This window comes from Cyanistes caeruleus, chromosome 2 (assembly GCF_971803275.1).
Source record: "Cyanistes caeruleus chromosome 2, bCyaCae1.hap1.1, whole genome shotgun sequence".
NCBI lineage: Eukaryota > Metazoa > Chordata > Aves > Passeriformes > Paridae > Cyanistes > Cyanistes caeruleus.
In genome coordinates, this window is record NC_141702.1 from 28,338,711 (window position 1) to 28,351,373 (window position 12,663).

Genomic DNA, 12,663 nt, shown 5'->3' on the forward strand with positions numbered 1-12,663 from the left:
GCAGCCAGGCTGAGAGCTCCTGACTGACAGCAGCATTTATTAAAATGTCATCTCCTAATTTTCACGCCGGATATCTGTTGTCGTGCAGACAGCCCCGATATCTCACGCCAGCGGGAAGAACCAGAGGACAACCCAACCCGACCTGGGGAGCAGGAGGGGACACAGCGGGAGAGGAGGGGGAAAAAAAGCATACCAACCCACATCCAGATGTAGCAAAATTTAAAACAAAAACAAAAGGAAAACGGGGGGATGTCTTTCTTGTGGCAAAGCTTTTTCCACGAACCTCCCCCGTCTGACCCCACCCGCCGCTGACGGTGCCGCTTCAGCCGCTGTCGCCTCACAAACTGCGCTGGCAGTCGGGGCAGCGTCGCGCCCGCCCTGGGACCGCGCTGGGCACCCCGCCGGCTCTCCCTCCTTCCCCGGGCCAAGAGGGCGGCCGGCGGCAGCCGAGGGACTGGATACGGCTGCGATCGGACACAGCCTTATCTCTGCCGGGGAACAAACACGGCGTTAATTGCAGCCGCGCTGAGAAAATTGCTATTGTTTCTACTCAGAGGCGGGCGGCAGTTCGAGAGCGTTTATCCCGGGAGCCCTGTATCAATTAATCTGCATCGCGGGGCCGAGCCGACAGCTCCCGGGGCTGCGGCGAGGGGGAGGTTGTGCTTTGGAAGAAAAAAACAAGAGGAAGGAGATCAAGTGCGAGCTTCCCGCCCCGGCGTCCCCGTTTCCCTCGCTCCCCGCCCGCGGGTTTTTCTGACGCCGGGGCGCAGCCGGCTCCAGCTCTGGGAACGGCGGCGGGGGAGAACCTGCCGGGCGCGGCGAGCGGCGTTTGTGGGACGCGCCGTGCGGCCGTGAGGCGCGCAGCGCACCGCGGGCCCGCCTGACGGGGGGCCCCGCGCACACGCGCGGACGCGCGCGGAGCGGGGCGCAGGCGCGCGCACCCAGGCGCCCCCCCCCTTTCCCCCCCCTTCCCCCCCCCTTCCCCAGCGGGCGGCCGGGGTCGCGCGGGGGTGGGCGCGCGCGGGGCGCGCACATGCGCGCGCTCGCGGCTCGGCTCCCACGGAGGCGGGCGGGCTCCGCACGCGCGGGCGCGCGCACGGGCGCGCGCGCACGCCCAGGCAGAGCCACACGCAGCGGCAGAGACGCGCTCCCGCTGCCGCCGTGCTCCCGGCGCGGCCGGCGTTCGCACCGCTCCCCGACATCGGCAGCCAAGGACCCCCCGCCGCTGTCCGGCCTTTAGTGCCTGAGGGGGGAGGAGGAGGGAGGAAGGAGGAATAAGTCTATTAGTAATAACAACAACAACAACAACAAAACCCACCAACAAATCCGCACTAGCGCCTTAGTCCTTCTCTCAGACCGTCGACTGCCTGGCATCGCCGTGCATCGGGCTGCTGTGCTGAGACTTTGTTTCAAGTAAAAAAAAACAAAACAACAAAACCAACAAAAAAAGCAAACAAAAAAAACCTTCGCTTGCTCAGCCACTTCCATTTTTTCCCCTGCAGTCTCGCTGGTTTGAGGTGGTTGCTTTTTGGTTTTTTGGGTTTTTGTTTTTTGTTTTTTCCTTGTTTTTTTTTTTTTTTTTTTTTGCTTTTTGTTGTTTTTGGTTTTTTTTTTTTTTCTGTTTTCTTTCCCTTCATGTGGTTGGATTTGGTGGATCCGGAGCCAAAGCTGATTTTTTTTCCTCGGTGGGGTGTGCGTGTGGCGTGCGGGGATTTTCTCGCTGCGTTTTTATCTTCTGCTGCTTTTTTAAATCTTGGTTTTGAACCTGAGCCGGGAAAAATGGGAAACGGTGCTTCCGTCAGAAGGGGAATCTCTCCATCACTGTTGTTGGGACGTGTGCCTGTGGTGCTAGTGTTTTAGAGAAATAGCCTGACAGCTTTCGGAGTGGAAGGTAAGGGTGCCCGGGGCATTTCCATTTCCCATTTCCAGGGATTACGACTGGAGAGCTTTTAGCTTGGGATTCCGGGGAGGAGGCGGCGGAGGAGGGGGACAGGCTGTTGCTGAAGGATAGAGAGAGAGACAGCACATACGAAATGATCTCCGCATTTACTTCAGCGCTGCAGTTTAAAAGTTAGAGAAGTCCGTCTTGCGACAGGTCTGCTTCCCTGAGAGTAATTTCCAGCGAGACCGAGAAAACCTGAGGTTTGTGCACGATTGGGGTAATTTGTATGGGGGGTGGGGGGAATTGTTAGGTTAATAGGAAGTTAAAATAAGAGAAGTCAGTGGGTCTTCTGTTGGGGGAAAAAAAAAATAAATGGAGTGATGGCGCCGTCTATGTTCGGCTAAACTACAGTGTCACCTAGACAATCATCAGTTCGGGGAATATCCAAACTAAATGCCCGTTTCTTTTCAGCAGAAGAGGATTCTCCCCTTTCCCAAATGGGCAACCTTAAGCCTCTGTGGCCATTCTTTAACTCCTTCCTCCATGGAAAAGAAAGGGCTTTTTAATCTGAGTGTCTTAATCCTTCCAGTGAGCAGGTTCACTCTGCATCTAGCAATGCTGCAAACTAACTGAACGCTGCCGGCACACTCAGTTCGTGTGTGTGTGTGCATGTGTGCGTGTGTAATGCACACAGGGAGAGAGGGATTAAGACAGTGTTCTGTTTCAGTAGCCGTGCATGAACAACTGCACAACTAAAATGAGGGTTATTTGATTACATTTCTTCATAGAAAACAGCCTAGCACTGCAGAGGTCTTTATTTTTCTAGTGCAGATATTACATAGGATGGAAAAAGTCAGAGGCTTTTTTCCTTTTCAAACAGAAAAGCAAATAAGCTCCCTTTCTACTTTCAAGATTATAAAATTAATCCTTTTTCATGGGTGGAATTCTTAATTTAGACACTTATTGTCACATTGGCTTTCAACGCCTACACCATCCTGAATAACACTGCGCAGAACTGCATTGCCTGCAAAGTGCTTCAGCAAAGGGGAAATTGTTTCCAGAATTCCCAATAAGTTTCTCTTTTTTAAAACCTTAAATGCTGTACCAGCCCTGTTTGGAGCAGGAGAACCATGTTATTCATTGAGACGAACGCTCAGAAAGGAGAAAATCTGACCATGTGGATAGACCCAGCAGCAGCTCTGCTTTTTTTTTTTTTTTTTTTTTTTCTCTTTAAAACCTCTGCTATAAAGAGGGTTAGAGTTGGTACTGCTTTTTGCCAATTTCAGGATTCAGAGTTTGCATTATAATCTAGGAGATACGAAAATCTCTTCAAGGGAGCTTAATCCGGTGACTTGCTGTGTGTTACGCAATGGGAAACAGAAGATGCCTTGCTGTTTGGTGAGGAGATGAAAAGCTAGGCAAAGACGCACATCAAAACTCAGTAACGGTGCCTATGTGTGTGTGTGCCTCTGCTTACAGGGCAACAGTGGAAGCAATCTAGAGAGTTTTGAAATTAGGTTGGTATCACTTTTTTCTGCTTGCATTTAAGAGCAGAAGGTGAAAAACTACTCATTTGTAAGAGATAAGCAACTTCTCAGAGGTTAATGCTGAAAACCTTCAACCTGATATTTTTGGCCATCATTACGGAGGTAAATATAACTCAGGTTTTCTGTATGAACCTAGGCCACTGTTAAAAGAACAGAGCATGTGGAGACTATGAGGATTGGCAGGGCAGTAAAACAGCTTTAATTGGAGATACTAGCAGAGAAAATGTAATATTTTCTTTCATTGTTCATGCACACGGCTGCAGAACACAGGAGCTAATCAGATAGTACAAGTAATTCGTAATAAGAGGGCAACTGCAGTCCAATAGGTGCAGAGATCCTGCTGTAGCACAGCCAGTTATATAGAGCTACTGACTGTAATACTAATACTGTGATCCATTTTATATATCCTTAGAGGCTGAAACACATTGAAATTATTATCTTAAAAAGCTGGCATTTAGTGGTCGTGTCAGACCAGCAGTAGTTATACCCATCTGTCTTTATTTCTTTTTTCAGTAGTGTCAAAATTTTATTAATACATTAATCTCAGTATCTTCTGCCTTTTTAGAGACCTCTGTATACCAGGCAGCCAGGGTGAAGACACGTAGGCATATGGGAGATAATGTTCCATCTGTAATAAATAGTAATTGGTGCATTTTTAAATCATAGCTGTAATAATTCAGTTACTTCTCAGACTTAAGAGAAAAATCATATATAACAAATTCTACCAGCTTTCTTGTTCTATTCTGGTGGAATTCTGCATGTGCATATCTCATATGCACATACATAACTATGGCAGATTAATTATTTACTTTCTGAATAAATAAATAAATAAATATCTCCTCTCTTGGTCTGTCAGGTAAGGCGTCTAGGTTTTTCCTTAAGTTGAGCCGTTCTAGTCTACGCCATGATGACTAAATCCTAGAGAGGAGAGGACATTCCTATTAATAATCTAATAGATGTTGAGTTTTAATTTGTCGGTGGAAGACGTGTCTGTGGCGATGGCCACGTGATGGCGCTGTGCACACAGCGGCAACCCCGGCCCTTGCGTTATAAAATAAAAATTACCTGCCCTTCTTTCTGAAAGGGGCTCTAACTGCAAGCTTGAAAACAGCTGGCTGGAATATTGGAAGGAGTTTGGTTTTCTATGCGTGAAGAATTCTACTTGCATTTTTATTTCATTTCATCTCCTGCAGGCCAAATGACATAGGATGAAGGCTGTTCGTAATTTGCTGATTTATATATTTTCCACCTATCTACTGGTTATGTTTGGATTTAATGCTGCCCAAGACTTCTGGTGTTCCACGTTGGTGAAGGGGGTCATTTATGGATCGTATTCTGTAAGTGAAATGTTTCCTAAAAACTTCACAAACTGCACTTGGACGCTGGAAAATCCAGATCCAACCAAATATAGTATTTACCTGAAATTTTCCAAAAAGGACTTCAGCTGCTCCAACTTTTCCCTCTTGGCTTATCAGTTTGATCATTTTTCTCATGAAAAAATAAAGGATCTTTTAAAAAATAACCATTCTATAATGCAGCTCTGCAGCTCCAAGAATGCTTTTGTATTTCTGCAGTATGATAAGAATTTTATTCAGATACGTCGTGTCTATCCTATCAACTTCCCAGGATTACACAAAAAAGAAGAAGACCAAAAATCCTTCTTTGAATTTTTGGTGTTGAACAAGGTGAGCCCAAGCCAGTTTGGGTGCCATGTGTTATGCACTTGGTTGGAGAGCTGCTTGAAATCTGAAAATGGGAGAACCGAGTCCTGTGGGATCATGTATACAAAATGCACCTGCCCTCAGCACTTGGGAGAATGGGGAATAGACGACCAGTCCCTGGTGTTGCTCAATAACGTGGTGCTGCCCCTCAACGAGCAGACGGAAGGCTGTCTGACCCAGGAGCTGCAAACCACCCAGGTCTGCAATCTCACCAGAGAAGCCAAGCGGCCGCCAAAAGAAGGTAGGTGCTTCTTGGAGGGGGGGCTGAATGCCATGCCAGTGTGTAAGTCCTGCTGCCAGCTCTCCTTAATACTCACATTCGTTTCAGTTGCTCTCCACTCTGGCTCTCCTCTAGATGAGGCGAAAGGGCTGGAGAAGATGCACACTCCCTAAAAGGCAGGGAAGGCTGCGCTTTCATTTCTGAACTGGCCTAACCTACAGCATACAGTTCTGCTGAGCACCGTTCAAACTCCTCACAAGTAGGATCCATCTGTTTTAAGGCCTCGTTTACAGTAATGCCCACAGGTGGTGAGCCAGAAATCACTCTTCCCCCTCACCACCTCTTTACAGCAACCACCCAACTGCAAAACCTTGGCCTTCATGATTAAATCCCTCAACTTTGCAAGGAAAACATTTCCAAAGGCATGCAGGCAACCTGACCAAAAGACCAAGAGATTTCTCCATGTTCAGGACACCCGGTCCCTGGGCCAGACCTCAGCAACCTACAAACAAACCAAAAGCAAAGGCAATTCCTTAGGGTGAAGCCTCTGCCTGAGATGCCTGGAGAGGCGAGGCACTGTGCCAGGCAGGACATGCTGGTTTCACCTCCTGGGAGCTCTGTGAAGGGGCCAGTGGCTGCTTCTGCATCCATTCTCCAGGCAGTCTCAGCTCCCGGAGATGAAGGCTCAGAATCTCATTGCAGTATTAGCAAGGAGGGGGTTGATGTGTCATTCCCAGCAGCTGCTTCGTGTCCCTGCTGGAAAAAGGGGAGGGGAGGTGTTGTGGAAGGATGGGAAGACAGAGGTCCAGCAGTTGCTACATGCCTCCTGTTTTAGCCTGACATTTTGGGGAGGTTGGGGCAGGAGGGTGATTTTTAGAAGGACTTTGGGGGGTTTTGAGGCAGGGGAAGCGTGGATTGAGCATAGATGGGGGGCTCTGGATACAGACTCTCGGCGAGGGGGTCCTTCAGAGCTGCCGTGCGGGAACGGGGGGAGGGAGAGGATAAATCATCGAGCCTGGGGTATTGCATTTTAATGCAGGAAATGTTCTCTCTCTCCTTGTTTTTTGCATAGCCACAAAGCTCTGTCTGTGGCGAGGCAGTGCCAAGCTCCCAGCCCCCCTAATAGAAGTTGCTTTGTGGAGGAATGTAACATTGACACGTTGTTAGGAGAGGATTTTCTTTAAGGGCAGCCAAGCCCCAGTGCTGTGGGAGAAGAAAAGCTGAACTTGCTCCAGCTGCCGCGGTGCCAGCGGCCAAGGGCAGGGCCGGGGGAGGGGAGGGCTGGCGACTGGGACACTCGGAGCGTCCCGCGGCTCCGCGCTCCGCCGCCCCCCGGCAGCCCGGCATCAGGAGGGTTCTAGCGGACAGGGGAGGGCCGGCTGCCGCAGAAATCTCCTGGAGAAGCCCGTCCAGTGGCAGGGATGGTATTTAACATCGTGTAGAGCTATTAGTGGCCAGGGAGGCGGAGGCAGGCCCGGCCGCGGCAGGGCGGGAGCTGCGGGGGCTGGCGCGGCCCGGGTGAGGGAGAGCTCCAAGAGCGCCCCGCGGATCCCGGGCAGCGCGGCCCGAGCCACGGCCACCGGCGCAGACAGGCGCAGCCGGCCTTCCCCCGCCGCTGATTGCCCTCCTTCGGCTCCCTGGTGGCGCTGGGGAAGAGGGAGAACGAGCAGGGTCCGCGGGCCGCCGGGGGCCCTGGCGTCATTCCCCCAAATACACTAAATTCCAGGAGAATGAGTGTATTCTGATACCTGCATCTGCCTCAGAAATGTACTTAGTTGAAAGGACAGAGGAAGCTTAGGGCAAGCATCTCTTAGTTTATTTTCTTCCCTTAAATTTTGAAACACGTTTCCAGCATATTTTGCTTCCAATTTCAGACATATTTTAAATTTTGCCCCTACTCTTGTGTTTTCCTGCATGTGAGCTTGAGAAATGGCGTTGTTAGAGAGGGTGGAAATTTCATTTGGTAGGTGGAAGGTTTGATTTGCTTGTTTTTCACTCTGTTTAGTGGGGCTGGTTTTGTACTGATGAAAATATTTTCAGTATTAGAATTACTTCAATATTTTAATTGCTATAATGCACTCTGAAATTGTTCATCAGATTTTTACTCAAAGTTCTAAGCAGTTTGCAAGTTAAACCTCACGGTACTTCTCAGCAGTAAGCTTTTTGCTTTCCACTTAGTGTCTAAAGCATTTTTACCCTTTCCTCAGGAGGCTAAAAATCTGTGAGAGTTGTGTTTAGTTTTTGTTTTCTGTAGATACAGTCACATTCATTAAGCACATCAGTCAGGTGTATCTGTATATAAAAAGCTGGTTTGTGGTTCAGATCAAGGCCTTATTGAGGGGTCAAAACATAGACTATTCTTACTACAAACATGATGCAGTTCATCACTTCTATCAGCGAACATTAAGGCAAGAAATACAAATTTTGTTTCACAGATAATCTAGTTCAAGTTAGATTGGCACAGGTAGTATAAATAGTAGACCAATAACTAGGAAATGGTTGTTAGGGTTCACAGTGGCAACTGAAAGTACAGTTTTGCTAGTGTAAGTTGAGTTTTAAGGGAAATGGAATTTACTTGTTGAGAGAGTGCTCTAGATTTGGTAAGACTGTGTTTTATGAATTTGTGCATCATTTTCAGGTTTTGTACTGACATTGCCTAGAACTGACTTTTGGAAAGGAATTGCAAAGACCTGACAGCTTTCTAAGTATTATGCAAACCTTCCCATCCATCAGATTTTCTTTCATCAAGCTTGACTGTATGAAGTATAAAATCTTTTCCCCAAAACTAGTTCCAGTCCCATTTTAGAACCCTTATGTAAATAGAGAGCATTTAGATTAAAGCCAACTGTTTCTATTTTGAACCTCTGAAGATTTCTACAATTTTGAATATGATAAATGGCTTAGGAAAATGGATGAAAGTCGGCATTTTTCCTTTTTAAGAAGTGTTGCATTTTACAAAAGATGTGACAAGTATACAATGGATCATTGTGTTTCTAAATATGCTGAAGTGTTGAACAATGAAAGGATCTAGGTCAAAAAAGCAGAAGCTGTAACTATTGCTTTTTAATAAAATGGTTTGGAAATACATGGTTTGTTCAGCATTTCTTCTGTAGGAAGATCATCTTTGGTGTCATTGATTAAAGCAATATTGAAAATCTCTACTCTTTCATTGAGGCCCACTTTCCTTGTATCTCAATTCTTTTCCGTGGCCTTACATTTGAGATGCTTACTGTGGATCAAAGCACTTGCAGATAGATCTCAGTGAATACTTTGGCATGGCCCTAAATTTAAAGGCTGTGGGGAATTTGTCCTCTTGATCTCCAGTGCTGTGACTGAAATATGTCACCAAGTTTCTGTCAATAAGACAGGGCTCAGTTCCAAGTCTAGTAGACATGTAAAAACTTTGTATGTAGTCAACCCAAGAGAGAATCCAAAAATACTTTTTCTTCTTGTGGCTATAATATTATTGTGGGGTTTTGTAATAGTTACTTAGTTAGAAACTCTAGTTTCCTATTGTGTTTATTGCCAAATCTGACAGGGTTCCTCCTAAAAGAATGGAAATAATTTTTTGTCCTGGTACGTACATGCAAGAGGAGAAGAGAAGGATTGTTCACATTTAATAAATTTCAACATTTGGAGTTCCAGGCTTAATCTTGTATCTCGTGTTCAGATAGTCTAAAATAATTTTTGTAGGGATATTTTATTATGCTAGAAATGTAGCTTTGCTCTACTTTGTCAGAAATTCTAAGAGTTCACTGTGTACCAGCATCTCAGTATTCAGCAACTGATTTTTTTTTTTTCCTGATTTCAAATCTCACAACAACACAGAGATCTTAACAGAGGATTTACTGTAATAGATAAGTCTTTAAAATAGTAATTTATGTCAGACTAGTAAGATGTAGGGTGCGGACAGTTGTGTAGAGCTCTCAGGACATGCATTTATTTATATGCCATTCCATGAATGCCCACTTCCTGTTGCACACATTTGAGAGGAATTCATAATATCCATCACATACCCAGAGGTCACTAGCTGAATGAGTACGCTGGACATCCCTAATCAGCAAGTCACAGTCGGCAACACCATGTCATATCATGGCTCCATCACAGGACTAAGACTGTTAAATCAGTGAAGGATTTGTCTAGTAAGATCAAAAATTACAAAATGGAGTCTAACAACCATATACTTTGACAAGAATTTTTAATATTTAGTATGCAACAACTACTTGAGTCTAAAGTAAAATTTAGAAAATCAAAAATAAATAAAGCTTGTCAAAAATATTGAATTAGTACAGTAACATACTTGAAAGAGGCTTAATTTTTATGTCCTTCTGCTTGCAGTGACCCTCTTATTTGTGAGTTCAAGTAGACAAAGGAGGATGAGCACTAAAGGAAAAACACACTTTTGAATTTTGTGTGAAGAGTATTTTTCATTATGTTTTACAAAATATTGTTTAAAAACTTTAAATTGATAGACTGAGATAAATGGTCACCATGCAGCTTGTATGTCATGAAATTAAAAGCTTACCATGATCAGTTTCAAGCAGTTTTATTATTATACTATAATGAGCACTTTGATCTCAGTGACAATCTATACTAAAAAGAAAAATAATTTCACTTAAAATACTTTTTTATACCTAAATATTGTTCTTGGTAAAATGCTCATGGCCAAAAACATCAAAGAAACATTAATAGAATCAGTTAAAGAGATCATGTTTGTGAGTCTGGTTCCCCCTGGAAGGAAATATTTTAAAATCTGCTATGGATTCCCATGTGCTACATAATATGCCCTGTTTTGACTTTCTTTGCTAGAAGAAAATGATCACCCTGAAACTTAATGGTTTTAGTACATATTTGGGTCATTCTGAACCACTCATAATAGGGTACTTTATCGCAGTCATGTGAGTTTGATTTCAAATTCTTTTTTAGAAGCCGTGCACTGTAGAAAAAACATTAATGATCAGCACCTCCTTTAATCAATAAGCCTTACCTTTGTTTTAAATTATTATGTGTGATTATCACTAATGTGCTCTTTGATTATTTCCACCCAATTTATGTCAGTAAACTATGAAGCTTCTTGTTCTGATGTAAAGTTTAGAAGTTTGCATGCAAGAGTAATGAGCACCTCATGTATGTGTATGGAATTCAGTGGGATTTGGGTCAATCCATAAGTGAATTTTTTGATGCTATGAGAAAGGAAAATACCCAGACCATTTCCTTTATGATACCAAAAGCCCATATAAATGGCTTTGCTTCCAGTTATTTAAATACTTTATTAGTAAATATACTTCTGTCTTTCTAGGTGATTTCTTTGATATAACAGATTCTATCAGTATTTTTTTCAGCACTTCTCACACGCTAATGAGATGGCATATTTTTTGGGGGGAAAAAATGAGCCATCTTCAGTCTAATGTTAGCCTTAGGAGGGATTACAGGTGTCCTGTATAGGCTTTGAATAGCGGTTTTTCATCAACTCACTGCTTGTTTAAAACATTCATGGCTTCAGTTGAACAGTATCTTATAACCTAAACCAAGATTTTAGTTTCTCAACCTGTAATTTTTGCTTGAATTAAACCTCTGTTTATGTACATTATTGCACTCAGACATTGGAAGACCTGCTCTCAACTGGGCATAAATGCTGCTACAGATCTCCACTCTTAAGAAACGTGGGACATTAATAGAAACCAGTGATAAAGAATGGGAAAAGTATAGAAACAAATTAAGTGTTCAGAATTAAGTCAAAGCAAGTATCCAGATTTGGAACAGAATTCTAACTGTCTTGCTACTCCCTCCAGTGAACAGGTGCTTGGTAATACTGAGTTCTGTACTATCAGGTTGTGTCACACCAGTCATGCCTTCTCTGTTGGCCTTTCTGGTACCAGTAAGCTGTGCCTTTTGTCTTCAAATTCTTCCAATTACCCTTTGTCTGGGTGGGAAAGGTCCACAATGTGTTTACTGTATTTTGGACCTTACCCTTTGATTTTCATGTGCTTTTGACAAATGTGGAAGTGTTCCAGTATAGAACAGTTATTAGCAGAAGTTGATGTAGATTCTGCTTACATGGTGGGATTTCAGTTGTTAAGGCTTAGTGACCTTACATGGAATTATATTATGACATAACACAGCTACTGCACTTTCTTTATATTATTTATGCAGTGGCTTATACATAAGTATTTCTATTTTATGTGTTTCTATAATACAGTGATTATATGATGTTTTACATTCAATCTGTTCTCCTGTGCTCTTTTTAAACCAATTTATCCTCTTCTGTTCAAATCTATCCATATTGTTGTTTTGTTTGGTTTTCTGCTTGCAGAAAAGTCTGCTTTGTGTGTGGGTATACACAGAGGAATTTTCAGAGGAGACTTTCTTTTTCTCTTCTTAGGGAATTAAATTTATGAAGTTTATTCAGTTGTGTTTTATCAAAGGATTCTAACTCAAAGTTGTTGTCGTTCTCAAATTGGAGTTTAGTTGCTCATTTATAAATATGCAGTAATTGTAATAAAACAAAGGTCACTGCAGAATTCCATTGCACATTATTTGTGTTCACTGTTAACAAGAAATATAAAATGCTCTTTAGGACAGAGGAAGTTGTACATGATATAAAATACAAATTTACAAATTATGCATCACTGATTTATGAATATTTCAGAGCTTCAGCCCTTTCTGATGTTAGCTTAATCTCAAGAGGAAGACAATCAAATTTTTCAGACGTTCTCAGTTTTGTTAATCTTTTAGAGAAGTTATAAATAAAAGTTTTTGTCAAATTACTGACAGTTTTCTGGTGGACTAACCACCATCAGAATTAATAAAAACAATCAATAAGGTATGACATCCATGTTGTTACTTTGCTCTGCAAAGGCCATGTTATTGTCCTTACTCAAGACAAATTCACCATTCTATCAATATAATTTGGTCTAAATGCAAATTAGAATAGACACCATGGAAGAGATGTGAAACAGCAATAACATGTGTATTACCAAAAGCAAATTATTTTTTAATTTTTATTTATAAATTCTTTTCTTTTCCCCTGTAGTTTTACTTTTGAAAGCATCCTTGACATTTGGTGGAGCAAAGCAGATGTACTTTCAAGAAAACTCAGTTACATAACTTCTTGCTGCATTTATTTCAGTTTTAGCTGTTCAGTCTGTCTCTGTGTTCTTTATTTCTGTTTCTTTTTCATTATCTGGAGGGGGGAAAAAGGCGTGTGATGCACTCAAATTAGTATTTCTTTGATGGTGTTGAAAACGTGTGCAGCTGAAATTTGGAAACAACCTATTTTTAGTAATTAAGTCC

The 12,663-nt window shown here is 43.2% G+C and overlaps 1 protein-coding gene and 1 long non-coding RNA gene across 15 annotated transcripts in view; one reads left to right on the top strand and one right to left on the bottom strand.

Moving 5' to 3' along the window:
* Nucleotides 1–1,078: 1,078 nt before the first annotated feature.
* The window catches only part of ADGRB3 (adhesion G protein-coupled receptor B3), a 441,482-nt gene continuing 429,897 nt past the window's right edge, over nt 1,079–12,663 (top strand). For 8 of the 14 annotated variants that reach the window (XR_015282914.1, XM_023922413.2, XM_023922418.2 and 5 more), the window contains exons 1-2: nt 1,079–1,891; nt 4,623–5,391. Coding sequence is in view for 13 of the 14 variants with exons in the window: in XM_023922413.2 (XP_023778181.1) it covers nt 4,638–5,391 (754 nt within the window). In the remaining variant the exon portion in view is untranslated. Of the gene's footprint in view, nt 1,892–1,991; nt 2,143–3,350; nt 3,400–4,551; nt 5,392–12,663 lie in introns of those variants that run through there. The other 6 variants (XM_023922414.2, XM_086876201.1, XM_086876200.1 and 3 more) reach the window with 5 other exon arrangements.
* LOC147654695 (uncharacterized) lies at nt 3,926–5,505 on the bottom strand. Its single transcript, XR_015282917.1, has 2 exons — nt 5,468–5,505; nt 3,926–4,057 (listed from the first exon to the last, which is right to left on the bottom strand). It is a non-coding gene; the product is annotated as an uncharacterized LOC147654695 (long non-coding RNA).